Consider the following 15,932-nt stretch of genomic DNA (forward strand, 5'->3'; position numbering starts at 1 on the left):
GTCGGCCTAGGCATCAAAAGAATAGAAATTAACCCAGATGTCCAGGAAAACTTATTAAAGGAGGAGAGACGCTGGAGACCCTCGAAAATCAGTATCTTGAGTACAGGGGATCGTGCCAAGGGGTCTGACCTGCATTGCACAAGAGGTACAAATCAGACTGCAAATGTATCAGGAGTGAGCCATCAACCATGTATAGTCACATCTGGCGCTACCAGGACGCCGTCACATGGCTCCGCAGGGTGGGCTTTTTTTAATGTGTCCATTGCTGACATTACTGTTGCCATCTGCAGCCTTTGCAGTCAATGCATAAGTCGCGGTAAGCCCAACACTCACCTAGGGACCACCGCCTTAAGAAGGCACCTGAAATCACATCACCGAGCCCAGTGGGAGCAAAACCGTCAGAACCCACAAAGCCACACTCCAGGCTCTCACCGTCCAGCCTCTTCTCCTTCTCCTGTCTCCTCACAGTTGTCCAACACTCCACCTTTCATGATGCCGTCGTCATGTTGTTCTGGAAAAAGGCAGGCTTCTGTGGCTCAAATGTTGGAGCGTAAAAAAAAAGGTGTCCGACAGGTGGATGCTCTGAGGACTGATGAACCCCTGGACTGCAGGGTGGGCAGGCTTGACCTCTGGCCAGAGCTTGCACAATTTGCAATGGAACTGTTGGCTTGCCCCCCGTCCAGTGTCCTGTCCGAAAGGACGATCAGCGCAGCAGGGGGGATCGTGACGGATAAGCGCACTCGCCTACCTCATGACAGTGTAGACTACCTCACATTTATAAAAATGAATGAGGCATGGATCTCTGAGGAATTCAACACATGTGACCAGTAGATCATGTTTCATTGAAATTCCTCATCACAGGCCACAAATACCTGCCAGACCGCCATCCACCCACAACAATTCCTGGTCCTTTTCTTCGCTAAATACAGCGGCATAAAAGGCATTTCATGTCCATTTAATGGCTAACTTTTGGGGCCTATACAGGCCGACACTTACTGTTCTGTGTACTGTGAATTCCTAATGTACCTCTAGCCATCAAATACTAAGTTCTTTGCTGTCAGTAAAACCCATGTGAGCTAATTTTTGGAGCCTATACAGGCCGACACTTACTTCTGTATACTGTGAGAATGCCTAATGTACCTCCAGCCATAAAATACTATGTTATTTGCTGTCAGTTCAACCAATGTGAGCAAATTTTAGGGGCCTATACAGGCCGAAACTTGTGTATCCTGTGAATGCCTACTGTACCTCTAGCCATCAAAAACTAAGTTCTTTGCTGTCAGTTAAACCCATGTGAGCTAATTTTTGGAGTCTATACCGGCCGACACTTATTTCTGTACACTGTGAATGCCTACTGTACCTCTAGCCATCAAATACTATGTTCTTTGCTGTCAGTTAAACCCATGTGGGCTAATTTTTGGAGCATATACAGGCCAACACTTACTTCTGTATACTGTGAATGCCTACTGTACCTCCAGCCATCAAGTACTACGTTCTTTGCTGTCAGTTAAACCCATGTGAGCTAATTTTGGGAGCCTGTACAGGCCGACACTTACTTCTGTATACTGTGTGAATGCCCAATGTACCTCTAGCTATCAAATACTAAGTTCTTTGCTGTCAGTTCAACCGATGTGAGCTAATTTTTGCAGCCTGTACAGGCCGACACTTACTTCTGTATACTGTGTGAATGCCCAATGTACCTCCAGCCATTAAATACTAAGTTCTTTGCTGTCAGTTCAACCCATGTGAGCTAATTGTTGGGGCCTATACAGGCCGACACTTACTTCTGTATACTGTGAATGCCTACTGTAGCTCACGCCATCAAATACACTACATTCTGTGCTGTCAGTTAAACCCATGTGGGCTAATTTTTGGAGCATATACAGGCCGATACTTACTTCTGTATACTGTGAATGCCTACTGTACCTCCAGCCATCAAATACTACGTTCTTTGCTGTCAGTTCAACCCATGTGAGCTAATTTTTGGTCCCTATACAGGCCAACACTTCTGTATCCTGTGAACGCCTACTGTACCTCTAGCCATCAAATACTAAGTTCATTGCTGTCAGTTAAACCCATGTGAGCTAATTTTTGGAGCCTGTACAGGCTGACACTTATTTCTGTATACTGTGTGAATGCCCAATGTACCTCTAGCTATCAAATACTAAGTTCTTTGCTGTCAGTTCAACCGATGTGAGCTAATTTTTGCAGCCTGTACAGGCCGACACTTACTTCTGTATACTGTGTGAATGCCCAATGTACCTCCAGCCATTAAATACTAAGTTCTTTGCTGTCAGTTCAACCCATGTGAGCTAATTGTTGGGGCCTATACAGGCCGACACTTACTTCTGTATACTGTGAATGCCTACTGTAGCTCACGCCATCAAATACACTACATTCTGTGCTGTCAGTTAAACCCATGTGGGCTAATTTTTGGAGCATATACAGGCCGATACTTACTTCTGTATACTGTGAATGCCTACTGTACCTCCAGCCATCAAATACTACGTTCTTTGCTGTCAGTTCAACCCATGTGAGCTAATTTTTGGTCCCTATACAGGCCAACACTTCTGTATCCTGTGAACGCCTACTGTACCTCTAGCCATCAAATACTAAGTTCATTGCTGTCAGTTAAACCCATGTGAGCTAATTTTTGGAGCCTGTACAGGCTGACACTTATTTCTGTATACTGTGTGAATGCCCAATGTACCTCTAGCTATCAAATACTAAGTTCTTTGCTGTCAGTTCAACCCATGTGAGCTAATTTTTGGAGCCTATACAGGCCGACATTTACTTCTGTATACTGTGAATGCCTACTGTACCTCTAGCCATCAAATACTACGTTCTTTGCTGTCAGTGCAACCCATGTGAGCTAATTTTTGCAGCCTGTACAGGCCGACACTTACTTCTATATACTGTGTGAATGCCTAATGTACCTCCAGCCATTAAATACTAAGTTATTTGCTGTCAGTTCAACCAATGTGAGCTAATTGTTGGGGACTATACAGGCCGACACTTACTTCTGTATACTGTGAATGCCTACTGTAGCTCCAGCCATCAAATACACTACATTCTTTGCTGTCAGCTCAACCCATGTGAGCTAATTTTAGCAGCCTATACAGGCCGACACTTACTTCTGTATACTGAGTGAATGCCTAATGCACCTCTAGCTATAAAATACTAAGTTCTTTGTTGTCAGTTCAACCCATGTGAGCTAATTGTTAGGGCCTATACAGGCCGACACTTACTTCTGTACACTGTGAATGCCTACTGTAGCTCCAGCCATCAAATTCACTACATTCTTTGCTGTCAGTTAAACCCATGTGGGCTATTTTTTGGAGCATATACAGGCCGACACTTACTTCTGTATACTGTGAATGCCTACTGTACCTCCAGCCATCAAATACTACGTTCTTTGCTGTCAGTTCAACCCATGTGAGCTAATTTTCGGGGCCTATACAGGCCGAAACTTGTGTATCCTGTGAATGCCTACTGTACCTCTAGCCATCAAAAACTAAGTTCTTTGCTGTCAGTTAAACCCATGTGAGCTAATTTTTGGAGTCTATACCGGCCGACACTTACTTCTGTATACTGTGAATGCCTACTGTACCTCCAGCCATCAAGTACTACGTTCTTTGCTGTCAGTTAAACCCATGTGAGCTAATTTTGGGAGCCTGTACAGGCCGACACTTACTTCTGTATACTGTGTGAATGCCCAATGTACCTCTAGCTTTCAAATACTATGTTCTTTGCTGTCAGTGCAACCCATGTGAGCTAATTTTTGCAGCCTGTACCGGCCGACACTTACTTCTGTATACTGTGTGAATGCATAATGTACCTCCAGCCATTAAATACTAAGTTCTTTGCTGTCAGTTCAACCCATGTGAGCTAATTGTTGGGGCCTATACAGGCCAACACTTCTGTATCCTGTGAACGCCTACTGTACCTCTAGCCATCAAATACTAAGTTCATTGCTGTCAGTTAAACCCATGTGAGCTAATTTTTGGAGCCTGTACAGGCCAACACTTACTTCTGTATACTGTGCGAATGCCCAATGTACCTCTAGCTATCAAATACTAAGTTCTTTGCTGTCAGTTCAACCCATGTGAGCTAATTTTTGGAGCCTATACAGGCCGACACTTACTTCTGTATACTGTGAATGCCTACTGTACCTCTAGCCATCAAATACTACGTTCTTTGCTGTCAGTGCAACCCATGTGAGCTAATTTTTGCAGCCTGTACAGGCCGACACTTACTTCTATATACTGTGTGAATGCCTAATGTACCTCCAGCCATTAAATACTAAGTTATTTGCTGTCAGTTCAACCAATGTGAGCTAATTGTTGGGGCCTATACAGGCCGACACTTACTTCTGTATACTGTGAATGCCTACTGTAGCTCCAGCCATCAAATACACTACATTCTTTGCTGTCAGCTCAACCCATGTGAGCTAATTTTAGCAGCCTATACAGGCCGACACTTACTTCTGTATACTGAGTGAATGCCTAATGCACCTCTAGCTATAAAATACTAAGTTCTTTGTTGTCAGTTCAACCCATGTGAGCTAATTGTTAGGGCCTATACAGGCCGACACTTACTTCTGTACACTGTGAATGCCTAATGTACCTCCAGCCATCAAATTCACTACATTCTTTGCTGTCAGTTAAACCCATGTGGGCTATTTTTTGGAGCATATACAGGCCGACACTTACTTCTGTATACTGTGAATGCCTACTGTACCTCCAGCCATCAAATACTACGTTCTTTGCTGTCAGTTCAACCCATGTGAGCTAATTTATGGGGCCTATACAGGCCGAAACTTGTGTATCCTGTGAATGCCTACTGTACCTCTAGCCATCAAAAACGAAGTTCTTTGCTGTCAGTTAAACCCATGTGAGCTAATTTTTGGAGTCTATACCGGCCGACACTTACTTCTGTATACTGTGAATGCCTACTGTACCTCTAGCCATCAAATACTACGTTCTTTGCTGTCAGTTAAACCCATGTGAGCTAATTTTTGGAGCCTATACCAGCCGACACTTACTTCTGTATACTGTGAATGCCTACTGTACCTCTAGCCATCAAATACTACGTTCTTTGCTGTCAGTTAAACCCATGTGGGCTAATTTTTGGAGCATATACAGGCCAACACTTACTTCTGTATACTGTGAATGCCTACTGTACCTCCAGCCATCAAGTACTACGTTCTTTGCTGTCAGTTAAACCCATGTGAGCTAATTTTGGGAGCCTGTACAGGCCGACACTTACTTCTGTATACTGTGTGAATGCCCAATGTACCTCTAGCTATCAAATACTAAGTTCTTTGCTGTCAGTTCAACCGATGTGAGCTAATTTTTGGAGCCTATACAGGCTGACATTTACTTCTGTATACTGTGAATGCCTACTGTACCTCTAGCCATCAAATACTATGTTCTTTGCTGTCAGTGCAACCCATGTGAGCTAATTTTTGCAGCCTGTACAGGCCGACACTTACTTCTGTATACTGTGTGAATGCATAATGTACCTCCAGCCATTAAATACTAAGTTCTTTGCTGTCAGTTCAACCCATGTGAGCTAATTGTTGGGGCCTATACAGGCCGACACTTACTTCTGTATACTGTGAATGCCTACTGTACCTCCAGCCATCAAATACACTACATTCTGTGCTGTCAGTTAAACCCATGTGGGCTAATTTTTGGAGCATATACAGGCCGACACTTACTTCTGTATACTGTGAATGCCTACTGTACCTCCAGCCATTATATACTACGTTCTTTGCTGTCAGTTCAACCCATGTGAGCTAATTTTTGGTCCCTATACAGGCCAACACTTCTGTATCCTGTGAACGCCTACTGTACCTCTAGCCATCAAATACTAAGTTCATTGCTGTCAGTTAAACCCACGTGAGCTAATTTTTGGAGCCTGTACAGGCTGACACTTACTTCTGTATACTGTGTGAATGCCCAATGTACCTCTAGCTATCAAATACTAAGTTCTTTGCTGTCAGTTCAACCCATGTGAGCTAATTTTTGGAGCCTATACAGGCCGACACTTACTTCTGTATACTGTGAATGCCTACTGTACCTCTAGCCATCAAATACTACGTTCTTTGCTGTCAGTGCAACCCATGTGAGCTAATTTTTGCAGCCTGTACAGGCCGACACTTACTTCTATATACTGTGTGAATGCCTAATGTACCTCCAGCCATTAAATACTAAGTTCTTTGCTGTCAGTTCAACCAATGTGAGCTAATTGTTGGGGCCTATACAGGCCGACACTTACTTCTGTATACTGTGAATGCCTACTGTAGCTCCAGCCATCAAATACACTACATTCTTTGCTGTCAGCTAAACCCATGTGGGCTAATTTTTGGAGCCTATACAGGCCGACACTTACTTCTGTATACTGTGAATGCCTACTGTACCTCCAGCCATCAAATACTACATTCTTTGCTGTCAATTCAACCCATGTGAGCTAATTTTAGCAGCCTATACAGGCCGACACTTACTTCTGTATACTGAGTGAATGCCTAATGCACCTCTAGCTATAAAATACTAAGTTCTTTGTTGTCAGTTCAACCCATGTGAGCTAATTGTTGGGGCCTATACAGGCCGACATTTACTTCTGTACACTGTGAATGCCTACTGTAGCTCCAGCCATCAAATTCACTACATTCTTTGCTGTCAGTTAAACCCATGTGGGCTATTTTTTGGAGCATATACAGGCCGACACTTACTTCTGTATACTGTGAATGCCTACTGTACCTCCAGCCATCAAATACTACGTTCTTTGCTGTCAGTTCAACCCATGTGAGCTAATTTTTGGGGCCTATACAGGCCGAAACTTGTGTATCCTGTGAATGCCTACTGTACCTCTAGCCATCAAAAACTAAGTTCTTTGCTGTCAGTTAAACCCATGTGAGCTAATTTTTGGAGCCTATACCGGCCGACACTTACTTCTGTATACTTTGAATGCCTACTGTACCTCTAGCCATCAAATACTTTGTTCGTTGCTGTCAGTTAAACCCATGTGGGCTAATTTTTGGAGCATATACAGGCCAACACTTACTTCTGTATACTGTGAATGCCTACTGTACCTCCATCCATCAAATACTACGTTCTTTGCTGTCAGTTCAACCGATGTGAGCTAATTTTTGGAGCCTATACAGGCCGACATTTACTTCTGTATACTGTGAATGCCTACTGTACCTCTAGCCATCAAATACTATGTTCTTTGCTGTCAGTGCAACCCATGTGAGCTAATTTTTGCAGCCTGTACAGGCCGACACTTACTTCTGTATACTGTGTGAATGCATAATGTACCTCCAGCCATTAAATACTAAGTTCTTTGCTGTCAGTTCAACCCATGTGAGCTAATTGTTGGGGCCTATACAGGCCGACACTTACTTCTGTATACTGTGAATGCCTACTCTAGCTCCAGCCATCAAATACACTACATTCTGTGCTGTCAGTTAAACCCATGTGGGCTAATTTTTGGAGCATATACAGGCCGACACTTACTTCTGTATACTGTGAATGCCTACTGTACCTCCAGCCATTATATACTACGTTCTTTGCTGTCAGTTCAACCCATGTGAGCTAATTTTTGGTCCCTATACAGGCCAACACTTCTGTATCCTGTGAACGCCTACTCTACCTCTAGCCATCAAATACTAAGTTCATTGCTGTCAGTTAAACCCATGTGAGCTAATTTTTGGAGCCTGTACAGGCTGACACTTACTTCTGTATACTGTGTGAATGCCCAATGTACCTCTAGCTATCAAATACTAAGTTCTTTGCTGTCAGTTCAACCCATGTGAGCTAATTTTTGGAGCCTATACAGGCCGACACTTACTTCTGTATACTGTGAATGCCTACTGTACCTCTAGCCATCAAATACTACGTTCTTTGCTGTCAGTGCAACCCATGTGAGCTAATTTTTGCAGCCTGTACAGGCCGACACTTACTTCTATATACTGTGTGAATGCCTAATGTACCTCCAGCCATTAAATACTAAGTTCTTTGCTGTCAGTTCAACCAATGTGAGCTAATTGTTGGGGCCTATACAGGCCGACACTTACTTCTGTATACTGTGAATGCCTACTGTAGCTCCAGCCATCAAATACACTACATTCTTTGCTGTCAGCTAAACCCATGTGGGCTATTTTTTGGAGCATATACAGGCCGACACTTACTTCTGTATACTGTGAATGCCTACTGTACCTCCAGCCATCAAATACTACGTTCTTTGCTGTCAGTTCAACCCATGTGAGCTAATTTTTGGGGCCTATACAGGCCGAAACTTGTGTATCCTGTGAATGCCTACTGTACCTCTAGCCATCAAAAACTAAGTTCTTTGCTGTCAGTTAAACCCATGTGAGCTAATTTTTGGAGCCTATACCGGCCGACACTTACTTCTGTATACTTTGAATGCCTACTGTACCTCTAGCCATCAAATACTATGTTCATTGCTGTCAGTTAAACCCATGTGGGCTAATTTTTGGAGCATATACAGGCCAACACTTACTTCTGTATACTGTGAATGCCTACTGTACCTCCATCCATCAAATACTACGTTCTTTGCTGTCAGTTCAACCGATGTGAGCTAATTTTTGGAGCCTATACAGGCCGACATTTACTTCTGTATACTGTGAATGCCTACTGTACCTCTAGCCATCAAATACTATGTTCTTTGCTGTCAGTGCAACCCATGTGAGCTAATTTTTGCAGCCTGTACAGGCCGACACTTACTTCTGTATACTGTGTGAATGCATAATGTACCTCCAGCCATTAAATACTAAGTTCTTTGCTGTCAGTTCAACCCATGTGAGCTAATTGTTGGGGCCTATACAGGCCGACACTTACTTCTGTATACTGTGAATGCCTACTCTAGCTCCAGCCATCAAATACACTACATTCTGTGCTGTCAGTTAAACCCATGTGGGCTAATTTTTGGAGCATATACAGGCCGACACTTACTTCTGTATACTGTGAATGCCTACTGTACCTCCAGCCATTATATACTACGTTCTTTGCTGTCAGTTCAACCCATGTGAGCTAATTTTTGGTCCCTATACAGGCCAACACTTCTGTATCCTGTGAACGCCTACTCTACCTCTAGCCATCAAATACTAAGTTCATTGCTGTCAGTTAAACCCATGTGAGCTAATTTTTGGAGCCTGTACAGGCTGACACTTACTTCTGTATACTGTGTGAATGCCCAATGTACCTCTAGCTATCAAATACTAAGTTCTTTGCTGTCAGTTCAACCCATGTGAGCTAATTTTTGGAGCCTATACAGGCCGACACTTACTTCTGTATACTGTGAATGCCTACTGTACCTCTAGCCATCAAATACTACGTTCTTTGCTGTCAGTGCAACCCATGTGAGCTAATTTTCAGCCTGTACAGGCCGACACTTACTTCTATATACTGTGTGAATGCCTAATGTACCTCCAGCCATTAAATACTAAGTTCTTTGCTGTCAGTTCAACCAATGTGAGCTAATTGTTGGGGCCTATACAGGCCGACACTTACTTCTGTATACTGTGAATGCCTACTGTAGCTCCAGCCATCAAATACACTACATTCTTTGCTGTCAGCTAAACCCATGTGGGCTAATTTTTGGAGCCTATACAGGCCGACACTTACTTCTGTATACTGTGAATGCCTACTGTACCTCCAGCCATCAAATACTACATTCTTTGCTGTCAATTCAACCCATGTGAGCTAATTTTAGCAGCCTATACAGGCCGACACTTACTTCTGTATACTGAGTGAATGCCTAATGCACCTCTAGCTATAAAATACTAAGTTCTTTGTTGTCAGTTCAACCCATGTGAGCTAATTGTTGGGGCCTATACAGGCCGACACTTACTTCTGTACACTGTGAATGCCTACTGTAGCTCCAGCCATCAAATTCACTACATTCTTTGCTGTCAGTTAAACCCATGTGGGCTATTTTTTGGAGCATATACAGGCCGACACTTACTTCTGTATACTGTGAATGCCTACTGTACCTCCAGCCATCAAATACTACGTTCTTTGCTGTCAGTTCAACCCATGTGAGCTAATTTTTGGGGCCTATACAGGCCGAAACTTGTGTATCCTGTGAATGCCTACTGTACCTCTAGCCATCAAAAACTAAGTTCTTTGCTGTCAGTTAAACCCATGTGAGCTAATTTTTGGAGCCTATACCGGCCGACACTTACTTCTGTATACTTTGAATGCCTACTGTACCTCTAGCCATCAAATACTATGTTCGTTGCTGTCAGTTAAACCCATGTGGGCTAATTTTTGGAGCATATACAGGCCAACACTTACTTCTGTATACTGTGAATGCCTACTGTACCTCCATCCATCAAATACTACGTTCTTTGCTGTCAGTTCAACCGATGTGAGCTAATTTTTGGAGCCTATACAGGCCGACATTTACTTCTGTATACTGTGAATGCCTACTGTACCTCTAGCCATCAAATACTATGTTCTTTGCTGTCAGTGCAACCCATGTGAGCTAATTTTTGCAGCCTGTACAGGCCGACACTTACTTCTGTATACTGTGTGAATGCATAATGTACCTCCAGCCATTAAATACTAAGTTCTTTGCTGTCAGTTCAACCCATGTGAGCTAATTGTTGGGGCCTATACAGGCCGACACTTACTTCTGTATACTGTGAATGCCTACTCTAGCTCCAGCCATCAAATACACTACATTCTGTGCTGTCAGTTAAACCCATGTGGGCTAATTTTTGGAGCATATACAGGCCGACACTTACTTCTGTATACTGTGAATGCCTACTGTACCTCCAGCCATTATATACTACGTTCTTTGCTGTCAGTTCAACCCATGTGAGCTAATTTTTGGTCCCTATACAGGCCAACACTTCTGTATCCTGTGAACGCCTACTGTACCTCTAGCCATCAAATACTAAGTTCATTGCTGTCAGTTAAACCCATGTGAGCTAATTTTTGGAGCCTGTACAGGCTGACACTTACTTCTGTATACTGTGTGAATGCCCAATGTACCTCTAGCTATCAAATACTAAGTTCTTTGCTGTCAGTTCAACCCATGTGAGCTAATTTCTGGAGCCTATACAGGCCGACACTTACTTCTGTATACTGTGAATGCCTACTGTACCTCTAGCCATCTAATACTACGTTCTTTGCTGTCAGTTCAACCCATGTGAGCTAATTGTTGGGGCCTATACAGGCCGACACTTACTTCTGTACACTGTGAATGCCTACTGTAGCTCCAGCCATCAAATTCACTACATTCTTTGCTGTCAGTTAAACCCATGTGGGCTATTTTTTGGAGCATATACAGGCCGACACTTACTTCTGTATACTGTGAATGCCTACTGTACCTCCAGCCATCAAATACTACGTTCTTTGCTGTCAGTTCAACCCATGTGAGCTAATTTTTGGGGCCTATACAGGCCGAAACTTGTGTATCCTGTGAATGCCTACTGTACCTCTAGCCATCAAAAACTAAGTTCTTTGCTGTCAGTTAAACCCATGTGAGCTAATTTTTGGAGCCTATACCGGCCGACACTTACTTCTGTATACTGTGAATGCCTACTGTACCTCTAGCCATCAAATACTATGTTCGTTGCTGTCAGTTAAACCCATGTGGGCTAATTTTTGGAGCATATACAGGCCAACACTTACTTCTGTATACTGTGAATGCCTACTGTACCTCCATCCATCAAATACTACGTTCTTTGCTGTCAGTTCAACCGATGTGAGCTAATTTTTGGAGCCTATACAGGCCGACATTTACTTCTGTATACTGTGAATGCCTACTGTACCTCTAGCCATCAAATACTATGTTCTTTGCTGTCAGTGCAACCCATGTGAGCTAATTTTTGCAGCCTGTACAGGCCGACACTTACTTCTGTATACTGTGTGAATGCATAATGTACCTCCAGCCATTAAATACTAAGTTCTTTGCTGTCAGTTCAACCCATGTGAGCTAATTGTTGGGGCCTATACAGGCCGACACTTACTTCTGTATACTGTGAATGCCTACTCTAGCTCCAGCCATCAAATACACTACATTCTGTGCTGTCAGTTAAACCCATGTGGGCTAATTTTTGGAGCATATACAGGCCGACACTTACTTCTGTATACTGTGAATGCCTACTGTACCTCCAGCCATTATATACTACGTTCTTTGCTGTCAGTTCAACCCATGTGAGCTAATTTTTGGTCCCTATACAGGCCAACACTTCTGTATCCTGTGAACGCCTACTGTACCTCTAGCCATCAAATACTAAGTTCATTGCTGTCAGTTAAACCCATGTGAGCTAATTTTTGGAGCCTGTACAGGCTGACACTTACTTCTGTATACTGTGTGAATGCCCAATGTACCTCTAGCTATCAAATACTAAGTTCTTTGCTGTCAGTTCAACCCATGTGAGCTAATTTTTGGAGCCTATACAGGCCGACACTTACTTCTGTATACTGTGAATGCCTACTGTACCTCTAGCCATCTAATACTACGTTCTTTGCTGTCAGTGCAACCCATGTGAGCTAATTTTTGCAGCCTGTACAGGCCGACACTTACTTCTATATACTGTGTGAATGCCTAATGTACCTCCAGCCATTAAATACTAAGTTCTTTGCTGTCAGTTCAACCAATGTGAGCTAATTGTTGGGGCCTATACAGGCCGACACTTACTTCTGTACACTGTGAATGCCTACTGTAGCTCCAGCCATCAAATTCACTACATTCTTTGCTGTCAGTTAAACCCATGTAGGCTATTTTTTGGAGCATATACAGGCCGACACTTACTTCTGTATACTGTGAATGCCTACTGTACCTCCAGCCATCAAATACTACGTTCTTTGCTGTCAGTTCAACCCATGTGAGCTAATTTTTGGGGCCTATACAGGCCGAAACTTGTGTATCCTGTGAATGCCTACTGTACCTCTAGCCATCAAAAACTAAGTTCTTTGCTGTCAGTTAAACCCATGTGAGCTAACTTTTGGAGTCTATACCGGCCGACACTTACTTCTGTATACTGTGAATGCCTACTGTACCTCTAGCCATCAAATACTACGTTCTTTGCTGTCAGTTAAACCCATGTGAGCTAATTTTTGGAGCCTATACCGGCCGACACTTACTTCTGTATACTGTGAATGCCTACTGTACCTCTAGCCATCAAATACTATGTTCTTTGCTGTCAGTTAAACCCATGTGGGCTAATTTTTGGAGCATATACAGGCCAACACTTACTTCTGTATACTGTGAATGCCTACTGTACCTCTAGCCATCTAATACTACGTTCTTTGCTGTCAGTGCAACCCATGTGAGCTAATTTTTGCAGCCTGTACAGGCCGACACTTACTTCTATATACTGTGTGAATGCCTAATGTACCTCCAGCCATTAAATACTAAGTTCTTTGCTGTCAGTTCAACCAATGTGAGCTAATTGTTGGGGCCTATACAGGCCGACACTTACTTCTGTACACTGTGAATGCCTACTGTAGCTCCAGCCATCAAATTCACTACATTCTTTGCTGTCAGTTAAACCCATGTGAGCTAATTTTTGGAGCCTGTACAGGCCGACACTTACTTCTGTATACTGTGTGAATGCCCAATGTACCTCTAGCTATCAAATACTAAGTTCTTTGCTGTCAGTTCAACCCATGTGAGCTAATTTTTGGAGCCTATACAGGCCGACACTTACTTCTGTATACTGTGAATGCCTACTGTACCTCTAGCCATCAAATACTACGTTCTTTGCTGTCAGTGCAACCCATGTGAGCTAATTTTTGCAGCCTGTACAGGCCAACATTTACTTCTATATACTGTGTGAATGCCTAATGTACCTCCAGCCATTAAATACTAATTTCTTTGCTGTCAGTTCAACTCATGTGAGCTAATTGTTGGGGCCTATACAGGCCGACACTTACTTCTGTATACTGTGAATGCCTACTGTAGCTCACGCCATCAAATACACTACATTCTTTGCTGTCAGCTAAACCCATGTGGGCTAATTTTTGGAGCCTATACAGATGCCGACACTTACTTCTGTATACTGTGAATGCCTACTGTACCTCCAGCCATCAAATACTACATTCTTTGCTGTCAGTTCAACCCATGTGAGCTAATTTTAGCAGCCTATACAGGCCGACACTTACTTCTGTATACTGAGTGAATGCCTAATGCACCTCTAGCCATAAAATACTAAGTTCTTCGTTGTCAGTTCAACCCATGTGAGCTAATTGTTGGGGCCTATACAGGCCGACACTTACTTCTGTACACTGTGAATGCCTACTGTAGCTCCAGCCATCAAATACACTACATTCTTTGCTGTCAGTTAAACCCATGTGGGCTAATTTTTGGAGCATATACAGGCCGACACTTACTTCTGTATACTGTGAATGCCTTCTGTACCTCCAGCCATCAAATACTACGTTCTTTGCTGTCAGTTCAACCCATGTGAGCTAATTTTTGGTCCCTATACAGGCCGATACTTCTGTATCCTGTGAACGCCTACTGTACCTCTAGCCATCAAATACTAAGTTCTTTGCTGTCAGTTAAACCCATGTGAGCTAATTTTTGGAGCCTGTACAGGCCGACACTTACTTCTGTATACTGTGTGAATGCCTACTGTACCTCCAGCCATCACATACAAAGCTATTTGCTGTCAGATCAACCCATGTGAGATAATTTTTGGGGCCTATACAGGCCGATGCTTCTGTATCCTGTGAACGCCTACTGTACCTCCAGCCGTCAAATACACTACGTTCTTTGCTTTCATTTAAACCCATGTGGGCTAATTTTTGGGGCCTTTACAGGCCTACACTTACTTCTGTATACTGTGAATGACTACTGTACCTCTAGCCATCAAATACTACATTCTTTGCTGTCAGTTAAACCCATGTGAGCTAATTTTTGCAGCCTATACAGGCCGACACTTCTGTATACTGTGTGAATGATTAATGTACCTCTAGCCATCAAACACTTTGTTCTTTGCTGTCAGTTCAACCCACGTGAGCTATTTTTTGGGGGCCTATACAGGCCGACACTTCTGTATCCTGTGAATGCCTACTGTACCACCAGCCATCAAATACTACGTTCTTAGCTGTCAGGTAAATGCATGTGGGCTAATTTTTGAGGCCTGGAATTGCCGACACTTACTTCTGTATCCTGTGAATTCCTAATTTTTCAGACTGGAAATGAAAAACAATGGGTCTGTAAAGGTTCCGCCAAATTGTGGAATGGATGCAGACCAATATTACAGATGTGTGAATGGACCCTAAATGTATTAGACACTTTATTTACCGGCTGCTGTCATTTCTGGCTGATTTATGAAAAAAAAAAGATATTTTTTGCTGTAAAAAAAAAAAAAAATTAGGGCAACTTTTTCAATTGTAATACTTCTGTTATGACATTGTCCATTTGTTGGGACTATTTGTGCACAGTTAGTACGTCTTTTGTGGCTGCAAATATGACCTAAAGGTTTTTAAAGTTCGCCTCCCATTAAAGTCAATGGGGCCCGCCGCGAACTTGCGGTTCGCAGACTTTTGAGAAAATTTGCGTCTGACGTTCGCGAACCGCCCCGGCCGATGTTCATTCATCTCTACTCCTGTGTTCCTCCTATTTTGGAACTCTCTGTGCTGATTCCATAAACCAGACCCCCACACAGTTAGAAAACACCCCCTAGGCTGAAATGTAATCCTTCCATCGCCCCTGGGTAACCCCTTACCTGCCAGTGTCATTATTAAAGTAACAGTGCATATTTTTAGCACTGATTACTGCAGTAATGTCACTGGTCCCCCCAAAAGTGTCAAAAATGTCAGTTGTGGGTCTGATCTGTTGCAGTCCCGCTAAAAATCGCAGATCGCCACCATTACTAGTAAAAAAAAAACAATAAGAATGACATAAATCTTTTCCGTAGTTAGTAGATGCGATAAATGTAATAA

At 43.0% G+C, this 15,932-nt stretch overlaps 1 protein-coding gene across 1 annotated transcript in view; it reads right to left on the reverse strand.

Annotated features, from left to right (window-relative positions):
• LOC309565690 (vomeronasal type-2 receptor 26-like) overlaps positions 1–15,728 on the reverse strand; it is a gene marked incomplete at both ends in the record, with an annotated part of 59,676 nt that extends 43,948 nt beyond the window's left edge. Inside the window, one exon of the mRNA XM_082270662.1 lies at positions 15,716–15,728. Coding sequence (XP_082126788.1) covers positions 15,716–15,728 — 13 coding nt within the window. The remainder of the gene's footprint in view (positions 1–15,715) is intronic.
• Between the last annotated feature and the right edge of the window lie 204 nt (positions 15,729–15,932).

This window comes from Pelophylax lessonae (genome assembly GCF_965119305.1).
Source record: "Pelophylax lessonae genome assembly, chromosome: 1".
Taxonomy (NCBI): domain Eukaryota; kingdom Metazoa; phylum Chordata; class Amphibia; order Anura; family Ranidae; genus Pelophylax; species Pelophylax lessonae.